Source organism: Sminthopsis crassicaudata, chromosome 1 (genome assembly GCF_048593235.1).
Source record: "Sminthopsis crassicaudata isolate SCR6 chromosome 1, ASM4859323v1, whole genome shotgun sequence".
NCBI classification, from domain to species: domain Eukaryota; kingdom Metazoa; phylum Chordata; class Mammalia; order Dasyuromorphia; family Dasyuridae; genus Sminthopsis; species Sminthopsis crassicaudata.
In genome coordinates this window covers 646412145-646434051 of record NC_133617.1, presented here as the reverse complement: position 1 = coordinate 646434051, position 21907 = coordinate 646412145, and the positions used below count along the sequence as shown (strand labels likewise).

The window sequence follows — 21907 nt, the reverse complement described above, 5'->3', positions numbered from 1 at the left end:
TTGGTTAAAATGACATTCCTATACCACATATCACCCTACATAAAAAAAAGAATAGAGATAGAGGTGTACCTTGGGTATATCAGAGTTCTTTTGATGTTGAAAAAGGAGAAAATTATTATATAACCTCTCTTTGTTTGACTTTTCCTTTACTTTGAATATTTTAAAAACAACCCAACAATTTGATTCAAGAAGCATATATTAAAAATTAAGGAAAGTCCTGTGCACTGGGAGTGTAATGATAGAAAACAAGCAATCTTTTCTCTTAAAGATCCTACAGTCTAATGTGGGAACTATGGCATGGATACAAGGACATATGATGCAAGAAGGAGAAAAGAACAAATTTAGATGAAGTGATTTAGTGAAATTTAAGGAGGAATTAATCATTTTCAATTGGAGAGAAGAGGAAAGACTTTATTTTTTTTTTAATTCTTGCTTGAGCTCTAGTATATAAAAAGTTTGGTTTGGATAAATACGAAGGGAGTAAAGACAATGTTGGAATACTTATTAAAAAGAAGGTGAAAAAGGATGAAGGATCATTAAGTGGTATATAACAGAAAAGAAGGAAGTGTGATGAAGTCGACACTATTGATGTGGGGGAAGGCTTTGGTGATGAGGCTCATCCAAAATTGTAGTCTACTAATAACTCCTCTGAAATAACAACACCAATCTAATTCAAGACATATGGGTTCCTGGCTTACCTTAATGATAATTTCATCTTTCAGAACTTGGGAAAACCAAGAAAAGGAAACTATTCTGGATCTCATTCTCACCAACAAGGAAGACATGGTTGTTAGGGTGGAGTTGAGAAAAAAGTCTATGAGAAAGTGACCTCTTCGTCTTAAAATTTGTGATAGAGAGAAGAAAGGAAGAGTCAGTTTTGGAGAAAGCAGACTGAAAAGGGTTCAAAGAAGGGAAATATGTGGGATATCATGGACTAAAATTCTATAGGGGAAGTCAATCTACCTTTTAAGAATGAAATTCTGGAAACTCAAATGAAAATAGTTTTGATGAGAAGGGAACAGAAGAATTATCTAAAGAGAACAAATGTATATTAACAGAAAACTGATGATCAGTTTATATTTTAAAAAGAAATGTACACGAGATGAAAGATAAAATAATCCTGTAAGAAAAGTGGAATGATCTGAGACTGGTGGAGAATGTTAAGAACAACAAAAATATTTTTAATTATTTGAGTTTTGGGGAAGGAAAGGAATCTCAAAGAAGTATAAAAACTTAATGTCAGTAAAATAATCAAATGAATGAAGGAGATGAATCAGATAGTCAATCTTATTTTGTTTATTTTCTCTCTCCTCCAAAATCTAAAACTATATTATTACCCCCATAAAACATATGAAAAAGTGTCAGTAACTACTCACTTATATGCCTGAGTTCCTGTCTCACCCAAATTTTTGAGATTAGTCTACATATACATCAAAGCATATATGATGAAAGTAGGAGAAAGGAACAGATGGGCTTTCACAAATTATATTATGTGGCAGATCACATCTTCATAGTTATGTAATCAACTGAAAAGAGTGGATATTACAAGATTTCCATTTTGATTATTGGTTATGGATCGTAAAAACCATTCATTTTAGTATCACCAGTGTTACCTTAAAGCCTTTTCTGTGCATGTTAAAATTATGTGAAATGTACCAAAGAGATTTTTAATTAATTGGATGGTGTCTCTCTGGTTATCAAGGGAGGCATAAAATAGGGTGATGTATATTCATGAAAGGTTTTCTTCACCATCAAAGGGCCATCTCTTGTCATCCTGATCTATATCTTGCCACTGGACCCATATGGCTCTGAAGGAGAAAGTGAAGCTGGTGACTTTGTACAACCCAACCCCCACTTAAATCCAATTCACTTGCATGTCATGGTGTCACCTCCCTAGTGTCATGGTCCTCTTTGAGAATGAAGGAAAACAACAATAGTCTTCATTGTCATGAGGAATAAATAGCACAAAGTCCAAATGGAAAAGATACTTCCCAAAAATTATGAGATGCCAAGTGACCAGGAAGATAATGATGACCCTAACAATCATGTGGAAGTTGGGAATTGTGGAAGACTTGAGAGAAAAGATGAACTCTATTTTGAACATGTTGAATTTGAGATTCTTCAGGGTATTCTGTTTGAGGTGTCTAAGAGGTAGTGGAAGACAGGTGGCTACAGATAAAAAGAGAGACTATGTGGATTTAGAAAACATTAGCATAGAAATGATGATTGCACTCATGAAAGCTGAACAGATCACAAAGTGAAGTAGTATGAGTAAAAGGAACAAGGGATAGGGTCAAGATATAAGAGATACTCAAACTTAATTGATATGATTTGAATGAAGATCCAACAAAGAAGACTAAGAAGGATAGATAACAAATACTTAACTAGATGTCCATTATGTGCCAGGCATTTACAGAGAGAAAAAAAATATTCTCTCTTCTCAAAGAGTTCTCAGTCTACAATAGAGACAGAAAATGAAAACTGTAGCAAATTGTGTCATAAAAACTTAATCTGGAGAAGTATCCAGCAGGAGATAATAAATAGTATCAAAGACTGCAAAGAAGTCAAGAAGGGAAAAGACTAAGAAAAGCCTATTAAATTTGGTAATGTGGAGAGGGCAGTTCAGATCACCAGTGAGAGTAGAAGCAAGATTGCAGAAAATTAAGAAGAGAGTGAGAGGAAAGGAAATGGAGGACTGAGTGTGGGCACCTTTTTCAAGTATTGTAGTTGGGAAGAAGAGGAAACATAAAGGAGGATCTAGCCAGGGAAGTAAGATCAAGTGTAAAACGATATATTTATAGGCAGCAACTGGTCCAATCACCACATATTGGAAATGAAAAAACTGAAGTCCAAAGGATGGAACTAACTTGCCCAAGATGACACAGGAAGTAGTAAAGTCAGAATTTAAACTCACACCTTCTGGTGTAGGGCTCCTTCTAGTACACCAAATGAGTATCAATCGAAGGAACTAGTAATAACCCAGAGAAAACTTATAATTATACATTAATACAATCTTTGAGTATTTGAAGGGCAATCAATGGGAAAGGGATTAGAGTGTTCTGATTTACCCCATAGGGCAGAATGGATAGAGGTTGCAGAATGGCAGATATAGATTTAATGGGGAAAAACCGTTCTAAGAATTGGAGTTGAATATTCAAGAGAGGGGGAATGAATTGCCTTGGGAGGTAGTTCTCCTTCACCAGGGCTCTTCAACAAGAATTGCATTAATGCTTGCTGAAGGAAAGGGATTCTTGTTCAGGTATAGGTTGTACCAGATGGTCCCTATTTTTTTTTCCTGATTCTGAGATTCTGTGATTGTATACTGACTTGATGGACTTTTTCTGGCCAAGCAAAAAAATGACATCCACCAATGATTGATGTGTTTGGTCCAAATTAATCTTTTGGATTGTGAAATGAATGAAATCTTTCACTTTCTCATTTATTCTTTTTCAAATAACAATAGCTTTTTATTTTTCAAAATACATGCAAAGATAGTTTTCAACATTCACCTTTATAAAAACCTTATATTCCAATTTTTTTCTCTCTCCCTCCCTCCCACCTCCTCTCCCCTAGTTAGCAAGTAATTCCATATAGGTTAAATATATGCAATTCTTCTAAACATATTTCCACATTTATTATGCTGCACAAGAAACAAAATCACATCAAAAGGGAAAAAATATTGCTCATTTATTCAATGAACATTTCAAGACCACTGTACCATGGGTAAGGGAAATACAAAGTTTGGTTAAGATATGATTCCTGCCTTTTAGAATATGAATCTAGTGGGGAGGGGAAAGATAAGAAAATACAAAATAATATTCCATGATAAGTACATTACAGAGATATAATATGCTCCATAAAATATAAGGGAGAAAATCATTATTCTTATGGGAATTAGGGGAAACTTCATGGCATTTGAATTAGGACTTAAAAGGTGGATACGAATTCAATAGATTAAGAAAGGGAGAAAGGAACATTTTGAACATAGGAAATGATGTGATCAAAATAAGAGGAGGAAGGGCATAGAGCATATTCATGGAGTCAAGAGATGTCCAGTTTGTTTGGAGCATAGATTATGGTAAAGGATAGGAAATGAGGCTGAAAAGTCTGAAAAGGAGACTGTGGGGCATGGAATGTCCAAAAGAGAGGTTTGTTTTCAATCTGTAGGTAATAAAAAATCACACATTTTCTAGCAGATGAGTGACATGGCCAAAAGACTAAGAACCAGTAGAACCCTGAGCAATGCAGCCACCATAAGGCCCTATCCAAAGAAGAGCCATTATTTGGAAATGTCATATGATTCTTTGAGGTCCATGAAACTAAAGAAGCCTGGGCCAAGTGATCCTTGTGCGACTGTGTTGACAGGCCTCTGCTATGGATCATTATTTTAAGGAGCAGTGTAACTGAGGACAGACTTTGTGGATTTGCCAAATGAAAAAGATAAATGAGTTTTACTGAGACTGACATTTAAAAACACATTCTTTTATAGACATTTTGTATTTGTCTCTTTCAGATGCCATAATCAATTCTTGTAGTCATCCTTCAAACACACACACACACACACACACACACACACACACACACATACACATTATCATCATCATCATCATCATCATCATCATCATCATCATCATCACCACATCATTGCTGCTTTCTTTGGGTTTGGCATTTCTGTGCCATTCCAGGCAAGTCAACATGAATCATCACTGGGATACAAGCTTCCAAAGTTAGCCTTGTTTTAAAATATTTTAACTGGGTCCACTATATATACAGATCGCCAGTATATTTTACTAGGAGACTAATTTTTAAAGAAATGTACCCTCCAAGACATGAAGTTGTAGAAGACCAAATGACATTATTGATGATAATGAGACAATATAAAGCAAAAGTAAGGTCTAGTCAATTTGATTTATTGTCTTTATCAATTCTTTTTAAGTTCACAATTTTGTTTTGTTCTCACTAATACTTTTCTTTTGCCCCTTCTTTCTTCCCTGACTATCTGTAATATCCTTGGAGATTCCCAATGACAAGTTAACTCTCCACTCCCCACAAAAGCTTTCCCTCTTCTATCTTCACAGTTGGAAAATGATATATATTTGTGTGTGTATATATATATATATTTTTTTTTAACTTGGCTGATATTTGCTCATATGTGCTAGTGTCTTATTGGGTTTGGCACATTAAGTTGACTAGTATTTTTGTGTGGTTCTATAGTTTATTTTTTGTTTTGCTTTTAATATAATTTTTAATTAACAAAATTCTCTGCCCCTCCCATTGAAAAAAGAAAAAAAGCAAAATCCTTGTACCAAATTGCATTTTATTGTAATATTTTTGAGAGATGAAGAAACTAGAGGCAGAGAGGGATTAATGTGATGTTCCTAACTCAGTATTGGTAATGAATTTTTGGAAACATGCCATACTTTGCCCCCATCCTCTTTTACTCAACCATTTTCATCTCCTAAAAGCAAAATGATTGGCTAGGGTTAAGGATGAATTCTGACTATAGATAAATGAAGATTAATTAATAAAAGAAACTTCCATTTAGTGACATAATCAGTTAGAAATAACAAAATGTGTAAAATATATTAGCCAAATCTCATTTCTCCTTTCCCTTTTTAAGCTATTATATGAAAAGAGAAGGAAGATCTAGGAGATAGGAACAAATAGAATACTACATTCCTTTTTTATTTCCCTACCTCTTTCTGGTCTTTTGAAGAAGAAATTAGGAAGGAATGATTCAGCACATTTGTCCCTCTGACAATAAAAAAGGCTTCATAGTTTTTTGCATTATCATTCATTCAGCCATTCAATTAGTAAACATTTGTTAAACACCTTCTGAGTTCAACAAGTAGAATACTTTGCGGGACAAGTGCTAGGGATATAGAAGAGAGGGAGATAAAAAGTTGAAAAAGATTCAATTGCTACTCTCCTGAAGCTTATAATCTTGTAAACTATTAGAGCTATGAATATAGTCTGTCAGGAAATATTGGTATAACTAATTTTACTAATTTAGGTGGACCAGTTGGATAAAAAGGCTCCACATATTATACATCTGAAGCATCCTTCCCAAGTGGAGCTTCTCAAAAATGGTTGCTATGGAATATATATAACGTCTCGAGTCCTGAAGGCTTTTGACCCTGATACAGAGGACAACCAAATCATCTTTAAGATTTTACGAGGCCCCCAGTATGGACATCTGGAAAATACCACAACAGGTACTGGTTTTCTCAATCCTCCTAATTGCTCATTTTAAAATACCCAGTGGTTTACATCAAGGATTGGAGTGTGAGAAAGTAATTTAATTAAGTGCATGACCATTTGGTAAATAGTCCCTGAGGCTTTGTGATAGATGCAGTTTATAAATCAATACTAGTACTAAAGAGGGTTTCAAGTCAAGTTTCTCTAATCCATCTTGAATGGGAAAACCAAATGCAGAGTCACAGCTGTTTATTGTTTACAACTTTTATTTTAGGTGCCAGATTGTAATATGTACTAAGTAAGGTACACTGTCAGATCTAAATTCATATTTGTGACTTATTTCCAGTTCTATCATGAATTCTAAATGGTGTCAATTCATTTTAAAATGTCATTTTTAGTTGCCTGATGATTTTTCCCAGTAGCATAGCATTTCTGCCTTGTAGAGACAATGGTCAAAGTACTAAGCTAGAAAAAATTATAATAATAATGTTACAAAATTGCAGCATTCTGCTTCTGTTCCCTTCTGTTCCCTTTCTGCCCTAGTTTTTACAAAAATCTTTAGGCAAAATTTTCCTAAGGCAAAGAAATGGGGCTCTTTCAATTAGTCAATCAATAAACATGTGTTGAGGCTGCTATATATATTCTAGGTACTATACTGAGTACTGAAAATATGAAGACAAAAGATAATAAAAGATATACATAGGAAAAATTTAAAATAATCAAGAGAGGGAATATTAGGGAAATTTTCTTACAGAAGATGAAATTTTAGTTGGATCTTGAGGGAAGCTAGGAAATCTGGAAGGAGAAATAAAGAGGGAAAAATCTCAGGCATAGGAGACATCCAGTGAAAATGCCCAGTAGTACATACTAGGAACCAGAACGTTATGATGAAAATTTTAAAGCCTTAATTTCATGTCTGAAATATGCCCCTTGAAGTAGTAAGAACTTCTTGAAAACTGACTTTAATAACAATGATAGTTGATATTTACATAGCACTTTCTGATGTACAAAACTCCATAGTTACCCAATTAATCAATACCAGAGTTGGGATTAGAACTCTGACTTTTTGACAGTCAAATCCAGATCACTTTCCACTATATCACAGCTCCCCTCCTCCTTTGTTGATCTTTAATACATTTTTTGTTATAAAACCAAGTAACTATATCATTTTATTAATCCTTGTTGAACTGACATGTCAAAATTCCTTTATTCTTTCAGGTGAATTTATTCAGGAGAGATTCACTCAAAAGGATCTAAACAGTAAAGTCATTCTTTACGTCATCAATCCATTGTCAGAAATGAATTCTGATAATTTGGAGCTTCAAGTCACGGATCCCACTGGAAATACTGCTGTCTCTCAAACGTAATTTGTTTTCATATTAAGTAGGTTAGCCTGTCATGTATGGTGGCCATAAAACTTGCAGCCAATTTCAGTAAATTAGATTGAAAGGTTTAAGGTGAGAAGTTAAATTTCATCAGTTCATTGCATAGCATAAAAAAACAGAGAAATGTAATAAAAAGAAGTTTCCTTTTTATTATTGTCCTATATGGAAGACTATTAGCTCTCTGAAGTAAGGAAACATAAAAATCATTATGTTATATCTGATGGTATGTGTCGTGCATAAATATGAATATATCACCACCCTGATGGCTAGGATCTTCTTGTCTTGGCAGTACATAAGGGTTTGGAATTATGAGTCAGCCAATCTCTTGTATAACATCTTGCAGCAAGAGGTCACTCTAGGACTATGGTAATTACAGTTTTTCTAAAATACCCAAGCCAATAAGAATGAAGGGGAAAATGAGACATTGTACATCATGCTATAAATATATTTTAATTTATGTATTTAACGGTTTTAGAAAGGCCTATTTGACAGCATTTTATCCCATTTGACAGAAGCTTCCCTCCTTCCTCCTCTAACAAATTCCCCACCTCCAAAATAAGATCAATTACAACAGCCAGGCAACTGCTTTTGTGACCTAGGGTACTTACTGTGAGAGTTGAAGAGAAGAAAAAAAATAGAATGACAAAAAAAGTGTGACATTTAGAATAAGGGTAGCAATACCCAGCTAGGTGGTACAGGAGATAGGGAACTATGATTGGAAGCAGAAAGTGTCATGTTTATGAGTTCAAATCTGGCCAGTTACTTAATCCTTTTTGCCTCAAATTCCTCCTTTGTAAAATGTTCTGGAGAAGGAAACGGACTGTTCCAGTATCTCTGCCAAGAAAACCCCAAAATGTGGTCACAAAGAGTCAGATATAATTGATATGACTCCACATCAATTAAAAAAATGTCTCCTTCAGAGCTAACAAAAATAATAGTTTTTAATTCTTTTTGATTTTTCTGTAATATTTGACATGGTTGACTATCCTCTCCTTCTTGATACTCTTCCCTCCCTGGGTTTTTATGACATTGCTGTTAGTTCTCCTCCAACCTGTCAGACAAGTATTTCTTATACTCTTTTGCTGGGTCATTTTTCATATTGTACCTCCTAACTGTGGGTGTACCCTAAGGCTCTTCCCTAGACTGTCTTTCATCTTTTTTTTTTTTTACTCTTTCTTGGTGACCTCATCCGCTTACATGGCTTTAATTATCATCTTCATGAAGTTGATTACAGATCTGTCTGTCCATCTCTATTATCTGTCTTGAGCTCCAGTCTTACATCACAAATTGCTACTGAACCAGTTTAAATTCCACATGTCCAAAATAACTCATCTTTTCCCCTCTAAACCACACGTATTTAACATTTCTCAATCCTTTAGATTACCGAAGTCCACAATTTCAGAATTATCCTCAATTCTTTGCTCTTATTCTGCATATTCAATCACCAAATATTTCTATTTTTATCTCCATAACAAATATATTCCTGCTTCCCACACAACCACCGCCCTAGCTCAGTCCTTCATCTCCTTTTCCTTTGATCATTTTAATGACTTTCTAATTGATCTCCGTCTCTGATCTTTCCCTATTCCAACCCATTCAGTGACTTCTTAAAAATACATTCTGATTATACTCAATATGAGCCTGATCTCTACTCAATAAACTCCAGTGGCTTTCTGTTATCCCAAAGATCAAATATATAAAGTCCTGTTTGGCTTTTAAAATCCTGTACAATCTGGTCTCAATCTGTTCGAGTTTTCTTACACATGGCTTCCTTTCACAACAACTGGGGTCTAGCCAAACTAGCTTTCTTGTTGATCCTCATACATGGCACTCCATTCCTATGATTTTACATTGGCTTGATACCATACCTGGAATGTACCTCCTCTACCTCTACTTCTTAGAATCCCTGGTTTATTTTAACACTCAACTCAGGGCTACCTTTTACGTGAACGTTTTCTCATTTCTCTCAGTTGCAAGTGTCTTTTCCACAAATCATTTTACAATCTATTTTGTATGTGCCAAAATATTGCCATCTTATTACTTGTAACTTGACTATAAATTCTTCAAGGGCATGAACTTTTTGCTTTTGTCTTTGAATGTTCAGAGCCCACTATGATGTTTGATATATAGTTGACACTTCATAAATGCTCTTTAATTGATTGATTGGTTTAATTTAATTAACTATTTTTAAAGTACCTATTCAGCACTAGGAATAGAAAGATTAAGAAAAGACATAGGTCTTGTCTTCAAAGATATTGTAATAATATGATGACAGGAGAGGCAATAGATATATTCACAACTAGTATAAGAGGGATAGACACAGATAAGGGTAAGTTAGTAAATGTTTAACATTTACTTTAAATATTTTCTGAGTGGAAAGAATAGCTCTGACCCATTAGCAGGGTGACCCTGGGGAAATCACTTAATATTTCTCTGAGACTCACTTTCTTCATCTGGGAAATGGGAATAATACAATTTGTACTCTCTTCTCCATAGGGATTGACTAATGAAAATGCTTTGTAAATCTTAAAAAAGCATAGAAACATATTGATATAAAACCAAGATCCTAACCACTCTTTACAATATTCTTTTTATGGGAAATTATGTGTCATTCCAAATAAATATCTTAAATTTGTCTTTCCGAGAACACAATATACTTTTACGTCTAATCTGCATTATTAGCACTTCCCCCTCACTTGATGAAATCTATATAATCATCAAAACAATAATTCAAGTCCTGATTTGACACATTTAATAATTTCCCAGGTATAAATGCTCAGACTAAAAACTGTAACAATGACCACCTCCAGCATATCCTTGGATTCAGATCATGGAGAAGACGTTTTTGGATAAATTTTAATCCTTGCATTCCCATCCAAAGTTTTATTCTTGAGTGTAAAATAAGAATCTTATAGGCCATTGAATTTGATTCTACAGATGAGGAAATTTTAGGCTTAGAAAGGGGAAGTTCATTGCTCAGGAAGAAATAACTGGAGTAAATGACAGATTCAGGATTTGGAATTAGATTCTCTGCCTCCAAATCTGTGACTCCTCTTTCTCTTGTACTTTTACTGTCTAATTCAAAGTTAAATATAATCCAGTTCTCTTTCTGCCTGCCTTCCACTTCCAGGTTGCATTTGTCTTTTTAAAAAAAATTCTCATTGTAGTATTTATCCCAATCAATTCTAGTCATTTGTCTTAGGTTCTTTCATTGACCATCAGAGAACAGAGTACTGTGATCATCTTCCTCTACAGAAGAATGCTCTAAAAAAAAGTGCTCTTGTTTAGTTCAAATGAATGCAGTATTTTTCCACAACTCCACCTCACCCCCCTTTCCCCATCCCCCCTTTTACCTCCACCCCCTTTTCTTTTAGGAAAAAAACATTCAAATCATGACTTGCAATCTCAGAATCTGCCAGGAGATGTCTCTATAGACAATAGTAGAGAAATAAAGTCTACCCCCTAAACCAAATCAACAGTAATGTGCACTGCAGCTGTCACACAGTGGGACTGCCTCTAGCCAAACTTGTACAAGTAAAACCTTAGGGGTAGGAAATGAGAGGTTTTCCTATTCAGTTGTATGTATGGAAGTGTGATTTAAGAAATGCTTGGGGAGAGGGGAGTGTGTGTGTACATGTGTATATTAAAAAAAAAAACACACACACAACTATAGGTAGTTTCCAATTTTAAAAATTTGTCAATAAGATATTTATTTGGAATGACACAATTTCCCATAGAAAGAATATTGTAATATCAATTGGCGTTTCTATGCTTTTTTAATATTTACAAAGCATTTTCATTAGTCAGTCCCTATGGAGGAGAGAGTACAAATTGTATTATTCCCATTTTCCAGATGAGGAAAGTGAGCCTCAGAGAAATATTAAGTGATTTCCCCAGGGTCACTCTGCTAATGGGTCAGAACTGATATTCCCACTTAGAACTTCAGTGTCTACATCCAGCACTATTTCTACACTACTCACACAACCCCCCTCAAGTCTATTCAATCTCTAATGTAGCAGAAATACCAAAGTCTTCAGCCATATTGTTTTCTATGATTTTTCATTGCCTATGTATGGTATTTATATTCAGAAGTACATTCTGCCTGCTGTGCACAGCAAGGAAAGAATAGGATGGCATTGGGAATGTACTTCCTCTCCTCCCCTCCAGCTGCTGGCCACCCATTTGGGAGCAAGACAGGAACCATATGGTTGGGGAAAAATTCCTTACTCTTCTGTGTATTAGCTGCTCTTGCATAAAGAACATTTGTAAGTCAGGTATTTTGAAAGTCAAGGAATGTCCCAATTTTTAAGCTTAGAGAAATTCCATTCAAATCTACAAACATTTATTTAGCATCAATTCTGTGCAGAGCAGATCTGTCAATAAACTGTAATATAAAATGATATAGGATGTATCCCAGAGGTACAAAGAAAAGTATTGCATCAGAGAGATTTGCATAGGAAAGGTCTTAATCTCCGGGAAGGGGGTTAAGTCAAAGAAGTTTCATAGATGTTTCTTTAAATGAATTGAACTTAAAAGGATGGAGAATAATTCAATAAAAAGAAATAGTCCATTCAAAGCTTAGGCAACAATATTAGTAAAATCACCATGTAGCTTTTGTGCCAGGGGCAGAAGAGAGTACTGGGAAGGGAATGATATATAATAAGTCTAGACAGGTCCTGTCAAAGGGTAGAGGGCTTTACAAACTAAGAGGAATTTGAATTTGATTTAGTAGGAAATAGTCTGCCACGGAAGATTTCTGAGCAGGGGAGTGTCAGGACTAGATCTAGACATAAGGGAGAATCACTGTCAGAAGCACTGAGTGGCAGGAAGAAGCCCACCTCTAATTAAAAATTTGCTAGGGACTAATATACAAAGGGTGTAATCCACATAGCTAATAATCAAAGCAACGTGTAAATGCTACTGAAATTTGTCTCCTTTGGGGAGAAGCAGTGCCCACATCAGCATTCTAAAGACATGATGTAGTAAACAGCCTTTCTAATTAAAGGGGAAGGGATTTGGAGGAGACAAGCCAGAATAAAAAAGTATTTAAAAAAAAACCCAAGATGCCAGGGAGCTTTCAAAAGAAAGGGAAGGATTTATGTGCAGTAGGGAATGTCTGGGGGGGCCTGATTCTGCAATGATGGGGAATTAGTGGTATAATGGAAAGGGTTGATTTTATTATACTGAAATCAAGGAGAATTTTGCTTAAATAAAACTAACAGATCTTGTTAGTCACTGATTCTAAATGGAAGTTGACATTCTTTGATGAAGCTCAGAAGGCTTTATCTGTATTACAATCAAATTTGGCCAGCCCAACCCATATCAAAAAGGAACCTTTACTATAATATCTTCAACAAAGTCATCTTTTCCAGCCCTTTCCTTATACACAGTAAGAATGTTTGGCTTCAAATACTGATCCAAGGCCATCCAGATGATAAAGAATAGAGCCAAGATTCTAATCCACATCCTTTAATTCAAACTAACACTTTTTCATATATCAATCACGTGTTATTAGAAAGAAACATGACTAGGGCCATTTTGCTAGACTTCTGGCCAAAGGATGCATGTATTAATGATACAAATGATCCGTGTACAAATCTGGTGGCTGAATATCTGATGTGGGATAATAAATGAAACCTTAGATTTTTTTATTTCAGGTTTCTTTTTTTTTTAAAAAAAAATATTGATATCTTATTACCAGAGTGGTGAGATGAAATAAAGGGGGAAAGTCATTGAAACATTTTAGAATCTCTTATAAAACTTCTGGCAGGACAGGTAATCAAAACTCTTGGCTAAAATAAAGCTTTTGGAATATCTGTGGAAGACAATTATCCCTTTTAATTTCTGGTTCACAGTCCTGGGAAAAATCAAGTGCTGACTGTATGAATATAGGGTTTCAAAGATAAACTAATGCATTCCAAATGCTTTGTAGGGGCTTTTTGTTTTTATTTTGAAGTTCCAACTTTATCTTTAAGGCATACACTCCTTGCATATAAATGCACAAGTATTTATGAGAATAATAATATATGCTTTCATATGACCTCTCATTGAGAATCTCAAAGTACTTAATAAGCATTAAGTAAGCCTTGTGTACTCTTTGAAGTAGGAGATTAATGGAAAATGGCAAGGAAACTGAGGCACAGGAAGATTAAATAATTTGTACACAATCACTTTTGATCCATGACTCCGAATCCCAAAATACCATTTTAATCCTGACAAGCAAGTCTTTCCTTTATTTTAATGTTGTTTTTATCAGAATCTAACGTTGCTATAAACTACCAGAATATGTTTCAGGGAATGGAAAATCCAGAAAGAGACTCTTTCCCAAACCAGCACTGTTCACCCTTGACATGCATATGCATTTGTCAAGAAATTAACTGCTTCTGCAGATGGCTCATTTATATAAAGTGAGTGTAGGTCAGTATTGAGTGCTGGATTTGGAGTCACTAAACCTTTGGTTAAAGTTCTTCCACTTCAGATATTTGCTCTCTCAGTGATTCTGAGTGAGTTACTTAATATGAATGATCTTCAATTTCTTCATCTGTAATATGAGGGGTTGGACTTGAACTCTTAGTCTGTCATTTCCTGAGATGAATTAGAGCCATTCTTCGAAATTCATCAGTTCAGAAACATGAACAGAAATGTCTGAGGTACGGTACAAACTAGGAGTCTCTATATATCATTAAATTTAGTAAATATTCATTAAGCACTTATGATATAAATGGACATGTAAAAGAATTGAAAGTATGGAGATCCAAGGATGTGCCAAACTTACACCTCTGCCATTGAATTGGCTGTGCAACCCTAGGCAGTTCCTTAATTTGTTTCTGCTTCCTCATATGAACTATGAGAGGGTTAGGGGAATCAAGTAATTTGAGTTTACCCATGAAAGAAGGAACATTGGGGAAGGACTTTTGAGTTCTCAATCTATGATGCTATGATAAAAACATGAATTTATAAAAATACCAAAATATGCTTGGCATTTAGATTGTTTGGGGTGCTGGAAATAAAAAGAGTAGCAATTCCTGCCTGTAAGCAATAGGCTTACAGTCTATTAGAAATGTTTAGATACAGTAGGTAAGAAATGTGGATAATTTTACATTAGAAGATTCTCTATAGAGTCAGATCAATACTTAGGAAAATTATTATGGCCACTGTGCAGAGGATAGATTCCCATTAAATTTCGTTTCTCTTTGTATCTCCAGTGCTTACCCAGTACCTAGCACTGTCATCTCTAGGAGCAGCTAGGTAGTGCAGAGGATAGAAGGATGGATATGAAACTAGGAATATTTGACTAACTAAAATCCTACGTGAAATGCTTACTAACTAAGTGACTTTGAACAAGCCATTTCAATTCTGTTTGCATCTTTATTCATCTGAAAAATGGGGTTAATAACAGTATCTATTTTCCAGGATTGTTGGGAGGATTAAATAAGATAGTATCCATAAAATACTGTGCAAACCTTAAGAGCCACAAATCCAGCGAAAGCTTATGTGCATAGAATCATTAAATTCAGTCCATCAAGTATTTATTTAATGTCTCTAAGTCCAGTTATTTTGGAGAGAAAGACAATAAACAAAAACAAAAAATAGTGTCTAGGGTATATAATTTATAAACAAGGAAGAAACATTGGAAAAATCAAGAGAAGGTAGCCACCACCCTGAGTAGTGAGCAAGCTAAAGATGCTATCAGTTGGAACCACTAGTATGAAGAGCTAGCAGGTTGAGGAGAACTGAATTTTCCAAGTTCAAGAAAGAACAAGTAAGTGACATTGGCTAGAGTATGTGAAATGTGGCAAATCGAGAAAGGTGTGACTCAATCTAGAGGCAGATTGTGAAGGATTTTAAATGTCAAACTGAAAGCATGTCACTGAAGATTCTTGATAGGGTCAGATCAGTAATTTAGGAAGATTATTTTGGCCATTGTGTAGAGGATGGATTCTCATTAAATTGTAAGCTTCTAGAGAGCAGGAATTGGTTTTTTTCCTGTCTTTATATCTCTAGTACTTATCACAGTGCCCAGAACATAGTAGGAGCTTAATAAGTGTTTATTGTATGAATGAATAGATTGGAGAGGAGAGAGACTAGAAGCAGAGGAAATTTGGTATAACAGATAAAGTGTAAAGTTTAGAGTATGGGTTCAAATCTTGCCTCAAATATTGATTTTTAACTCTGGGTAAATCTTACTATCCAATCTGTGCTTCAGTTTTATCACCTCTAAAATGAGGGGGTTAGATTTGATGGCCTCTGAGCTCCAACAATTTATGGTTAATCACCTACTCCAAACCCCTTACTTTAAGAAGTAAATTGAGGACCACAGAGCAAAGTAACTTTGCAGTTGTACCCTTCTGAATTTAAATAAGAACCTGGGTACTCATTTGGCTCTTCAGATTGCTATTAGAGAAACTGTACTTAACATTAGTAAGGAATGAATTCCTGAAAGAATTCAATGCCGAAAGGCATTTGTAATTTAGTGAGACTTTATTGAAATCTATCCAAATCTGCTTCTCTTCATTCCTTGTTCCTTCCCTGTCCAAGGAAGAAAAAACATATTGGAATCAGAGGGCTTGATTTCAAGTGTTGGCTCTCCTACTGACATTCCTGACCTTTAGCAAATCACAGACTCTGAGCTTCCCTGTCCTCACCTGTATAATGAGGAATTTTGATTAGATGATCCCTAAGGTGTCTTTCCTTCTGTCATTCTTCTTGTTTCTGTCTTTCCTCCCTGTTTCCTTGCTAATATGTATTTTTCTCCTTCTCATTTTTCTAACCTGTCAGGAGTTGTTTGCCGCATATTGTTTGTTTCCACTGGCATTGAAACCACCATTACTACTTGTTCATCTTAGAACTCTACAACCCTAGGGATTCTTACTTTCTCATGTCATTTTGTTTTGTGCCAGATTTGAATTCATTTGCATCAAAAATCCATCTTGAGTTGCAAAACTTAGAGTTAATTTTTAGGAGAAGTATTTATGGGGTTGTGGAAGTCTTCAAACCTTCATTCAAACAAATGCCTTCAGTATTTGCTATGATGCATCATTAGACTTTGATAATACCCTTGTTCCAATATGACTTCTAAAATTAACTTGAACCTAGAAATCAGGGAAGGTCCTGTGTAATTTGAGAGCATTATGCTCATGATACTGGTAACCAGCTTTTCTAGAGTTTAAAAAAAATTAAAAAGAGAGATCTGGGAAGAAATAATGGGATGAAGAAGAGAAAGGGAAACAGTTTGGAAAGGTTGGGAGGCAACAAGTAGTCCCCTTTGGGTTTATGAGAAAGGAAAGTCAGTAGCAAGTACAATGGAAAGAGAATTGGACCTGCCTGAGTTAGGTCCTGATCCTACACATCAACTCACTGCGTAACATTGGGCAAGTTCTTTAACTTTAACTTTAACCCCTCTATAGGAGGGGTCACAATGAAGAGTAATGTAGTGAAAATACTGGAATCAAATTGGCAACTTAAGGAGAAAAAGCTAGAAAAAACAAATCCAAATTCCTGTTCCAAGATACTTATATATAAAAAATCAACTGTCAATAATTTCCCCCATACTTTTCTGCTTGAATACCAATAGGAAGAATAAATTTAGCCTCTGTGTCACCTACTGAACTATACCTGTTATGTGATTATTATTAATATGTGAATTAATAGTCACAGTATAATAGTCTTCAGGAAAACTTATGTATACTACAAAAATTAATGCTACCTTGCTCATGAATATCTTGTTTTTTTTCCTCCTTCCACGCATAGTTTGGAATTGAAATGGTCCCACATTCAATTTCCCCAGACTGAATATGAGGTGTGTGAAAACGTGAACACATTGCCGTTGAAAATCAGTAGGAGTGGCCATTCTATGGAATCAGCTTTTGTCGGAGTAAAGGTATCTTTAAATGTGAAATAAAAACCTCAGTAAAAGGTTGCTGAAAGTGCCTGATGAAACTTTTCTGTACCCTGGAAATCTTCCCAAACAATCAGGGTGAATTCACATTCCAGGTGTGCCATCCCACTCCTAGGATTTTGACAGTAAATTTTTCTGAGATGTTGCCAGCCCCAGTTCATTTTCATTTGTATATGATTAAAATGTGTTCTGAATGAATCCCCCCTATAGAGCTTTATGTGGTTATTTGCATAAAGTCTTTATGTTTTGATTTCATAATCATATTGTTAGGATTAGTTCACTGACAACATGTGATTTAGAAATAGAAGATTATTTCTCTCCTGCTCCAGTTAAAGAGGAGTAAAGAAAATTGCATAAATAATGGCAGTGAATTCTGTATATTATTTAATTTGGGGATTATGTATAAGAAGTTTTTAATCCCAAACTAGTTTCCTGCTACAACCTAATTCACTTAAAAGTCTTCCCTCCCTCTTTCCTTCCTCTCTTCCTTCCTCTCTTCCTTCCTCCCTCTCTCTTTTCTTTCCTCCCTTCCTCTTTACTTCCTTTCTCCTTTTCTTCCTTCCTTCCATCTTTCTTTTTTCTCTCTCTCTTTTTCTTCCTTTCTTTTTTCTTCCTTCCTTCCTTTCTTTCTTCCTTCCTTCCTTTCATTTTCTTTCTCTCTCTCTTTCTCTCTCTCTCTCTCTTTCTTTCTTTCTTTCTTTCTTTCTTTCTTTCTTTCTTTCTTTCTTTCTTTCTTTCTTTCTTTCTTTTTCCTTCCTTCCTTCCTTCCTTCCTTCCTTCCTTCCTTCCTTCCTTCCTTCCTTCCTTCCTTCCTTCCTTCCTTCCTTCCTTCCTTCCTTCCTTCCTTCCTTCCTTCCTTCCTTCCCTTCCCTTCCCTTCCCTTCCCTTCCCTTCCTCTCTCTCTCTATTTCTCCTTCTCCTTCTCCTTCTCCCTTCCTTTCTCCTTCCTTCCTTTCTTGTTATGGCTACTAACTATTTGTGTGAACTTGGATCAGTTCCTTCTCTTCTCCAGCGCCTTACTTTCCTCACCTATATAATGAGGAGTTTAGATATATTCTCTAAGGTTCTGTTCAACTTTAAATTTGTGTTCCATATGTATGTGCAGTTGCTTATTTACAGAAATATCTGATGATGTGCCTTTGTCTTTTCACATATTCTTCTCTGCCTATGTAGAAAATGCCATATGTTCCAGAATTTCTGCCAGTGCCATTATCTACTTTGCCAATATAGAAATAGTTTATGTTATTTTATACTTAATCCTATTTTTGACTGAATAAGCAGTAGTAGCTACATCATGAGTTGTAGGATTAGACTTGAATGTCAAAGTTGAGCTTATCAAATCCAGTCCCTCTTTTTTACAGATATGGAAACTGAGGTTCCCAGGAATGAAAGAGCTTGCCTAAATTTCCATAGCTAATGTATGTACAGAATTATGAGTTAAAACAAGATGTCTTGATAAATCATAGAATGTATTTGCAGACTTCAACATATATGCTGTAGACATGCTAGTTATTATATTTTATTTTTTACTGATGCAGTTTTCTTCCCGTTACGCCATGATATCTCCTCCTATCAGCCCGATTTTGCAGTCCTTCCTTCCCAAGGCAAAATTATGTATTTCTGTGGGAATCCAATGCTCACACAAATTTCCCTCTTTAAATTATTGGCCATATGACAAAAAAAGGAGGAAAAAGATAATGGGCCTTTATTTTATGCTCTTGTTATATGATTAAATCATTCTTCCTAATCTAACAAACCTCTCTACCTGCCTTGATCCATCCCATTTCTTTTTTCACATGAACTTCTGCACACTCCATGGTGGTAAATACTAGGTAATTGCACATGCAGGTCTCATGCAGGGACCCAAGTGTAATGGAACCTCCAGCATATGGTAAATGCAGGTATACAATAGTCTGCCACTTCTCAATAAGAGATTGTTCCACGGGATTCTGGGCATCACAAATAAAGAGGGAAGAAAAACAAGAGAAACAATGCTAAGAAAGACTATCTGATAAAAATGCTTCCAATTCAGAAATATGAAAAGATTACAGGTCTTTTCCTTCCTCTTAGCACTTTTTACAAAATGGATATTATTTGAGGTTTTACAAAAAGATTTACTTTTTAATTTTTTAATTGAGTTTTTAGTTAACTAAGTAACTTTTTATTGGGGAAGAAGGAATTTTAAACTTTTTCTGAACACCTAATAATTTTTTTAAAAAAAATTTAAATCAATGGACAAAAATGACACTTTTCTACTTCCTAGTCTTAAGTGGGGCTCTAATGGAACTGTATTTTCCCTTTCCTAAACCAGTTTAGGGTTGCTTCCATGATTCCTCTTTCATGTATCCACTTAAAAAAAGATCTGGGTCCTACCCAGAGCATGAAACAGCTTATCTTATTTAAGTCCTAGTACTTTAAGTTGCTTGTATCCGGAGTAATTTTTCTGCAACGTGTGTCTTGGGAACACTGCAAAATTCTCAATTCATAGGTTGTCTCATGGTAAGGATGGAATGCTTTCCTGACACTGTCCTCAGACCAATTTTCTCCACAAAGCTCCTATTCACATCCTGGAAGAGTAATAGTTTAATCTAGACTGAATGGCCCAGGTTTGTCTGTTAATTAATCAAGCCCAGAGCTTTTCAGTGTTATTCAGCTACCAAGTCACCTAATGGATCATCAGCCAGGTGTCAAGAGGAGCCTTGTTTTTCCTCCCCTTTCCTTGGCTTCCTTTAGAAAAGGGGTTCTTAACCTTTTTTATGACGTGCCCCTCTTTGGCAATATGGTGAAGCCTATGGACCTTTTCCCAGAATAGTATTTTTAAAGCATAAAATTAAAAAAATTATTACAAAGGAAGCAAATTATCCTGAAATATGGTTATCAAAATATTTTAAAAACTCCCCAAAACAAATTCATAGACCCCAGTGGAAGAACCCTTGCTCTAGAACATAATTTAAAAGAAAGAAAGAAGGTGTTACATTTTACACCTAATAAAAGAAAAAATATTTTTTATTTCATTCCTTTTTTTTTTCTATTGAGGAAACCCATTCATCATAAAAGAAAAGGAAAAAAGAGCCTATTTTCCAGTAAATTAGCTTCTGAGAAGGTTCTTGCCATAGGAATCTTCAAAGATTCCATAAAAAATGTACTACACCTACACATAAAATGAATAAACTCAATATTGAAAACAAATTCCACAGCATTGGTTTGGGCGGGCAGGATGCAGAAAACACAACTCATCCAATTTATCTATATTTACACCACTAAAAAAGAGCTTTTTCCCTCTTCCTCAACTTTTCCCTTTTTATATCCTTTTCTCTCCCATCTCTTTTAAGGTCAATCAAGTATCAGCTACAATTGGAAAAGATTTCACTGTGAATCCATCTAAGCTGATTCAGTTTGATCCAGGTATGTTTTGCTTTTCCTTTTTGTAAGGAAAACTAGGGGTTTGTAAAGAGGTATGCATAGTGTTTGACACTTTATATTAGATAGTCATGGCCACTCAGAGGCTTTCTAACACCTGTGAATTCTTCATACTCCCTTTCCCAATCTCGTTACTTGTTCTAACCAGAGAGAAATAACCCAAAACTAGGCCTTTCCTCTTGCTTATACCACAGTGGGCTCCTCTAAATGGCATATTACTAGGGATTACTATTTATAAAAGATATGTCTATGACTCAGTTATCAGATAACTGTTAATTTTCCTTGCTCTCTGAACCCTAATCTAAACTTTCCTCCAACAGAGGTTGGAAGTAAATAGATAGTCATCTTATTGGATGGGCTATTTTGCAAGTCAGGCTTAGGGACTGACTTGATTTTCATCAAAAGGCAAGGAAAGTATTTGAAGTAGATGAAAATCTAAGGATGGGAAATTAGTTCTGTGATCATATTAGAGCACTACATCAGCTATTTTAAACAACTATTATACATGATGTTGGAAAGAAGATGGAGAAAGAGAAAAAGCCTCTATTGTTTTCCAGAAAATGAGCAAACCTAGATATAAGACAAAAGAAGGCTATTCCTGACTTTAGCTGAGCTTAAAAATGGAGAAAAAATTATTCCTTTTAATATGTAAGATTTTAAATGTTATTTAGTCAACAATTAAGCTGCTCTCCTCTCAGCTTTAATTGAGCTTTAAACTCAGCTTAACTTTCTGACATTCTTTAAGCTAACTACATGCTATGTAAAGCATGATTGAAATTAGTTTATTTTTCTTACAAATTTAATGTCTCTTGAATGGTGGACCTGTCTTCTCCAAGTTTATACCATCAAAGTACAAACTTCCACAGATTCTACTACTCTGGAAGACTTTGAATTTGAGTTTCTTGACTGATTGTGTGTCTGTGACTGAAGACCAACCTACTTTAGTTAGGAGATGCTCATCCCCAGAAAGCTGGCCAGAAGGTGATTATTTTTTCAGCCATAGGCA

General features: G+C 35.2%; 1 protein-coding gene across 1 annotated transcript in view; it reads left to right on the top strand.

Moving 5' to 3' along the window:
• The window catches only part of FREM1 (FRAS1 related extracellular matrix 1), a 146001-nt gene that overhangs the window by 104109 nt on the left and 19985 nt on the right, over positions 1-21907 (top strand). Inside the window, exons 26-29 of the mRNA XM_074282924.1 lie at positions 6014-6215; positions 7417-7561; positions 17334-17463; positions 20814-20886. Of these exons, the coding sequence (XP_074139025.1) occupies positions 6014-6215; positions 7417-7561; positions 17334-17463; positions 20814-20886 (550 nt within the window). The remainder of the gene's footprint in view (positions 1-6013; positions 6216-7416; positions 7562-17333; positions 17464-20813; positions 20887-21907) is intronic.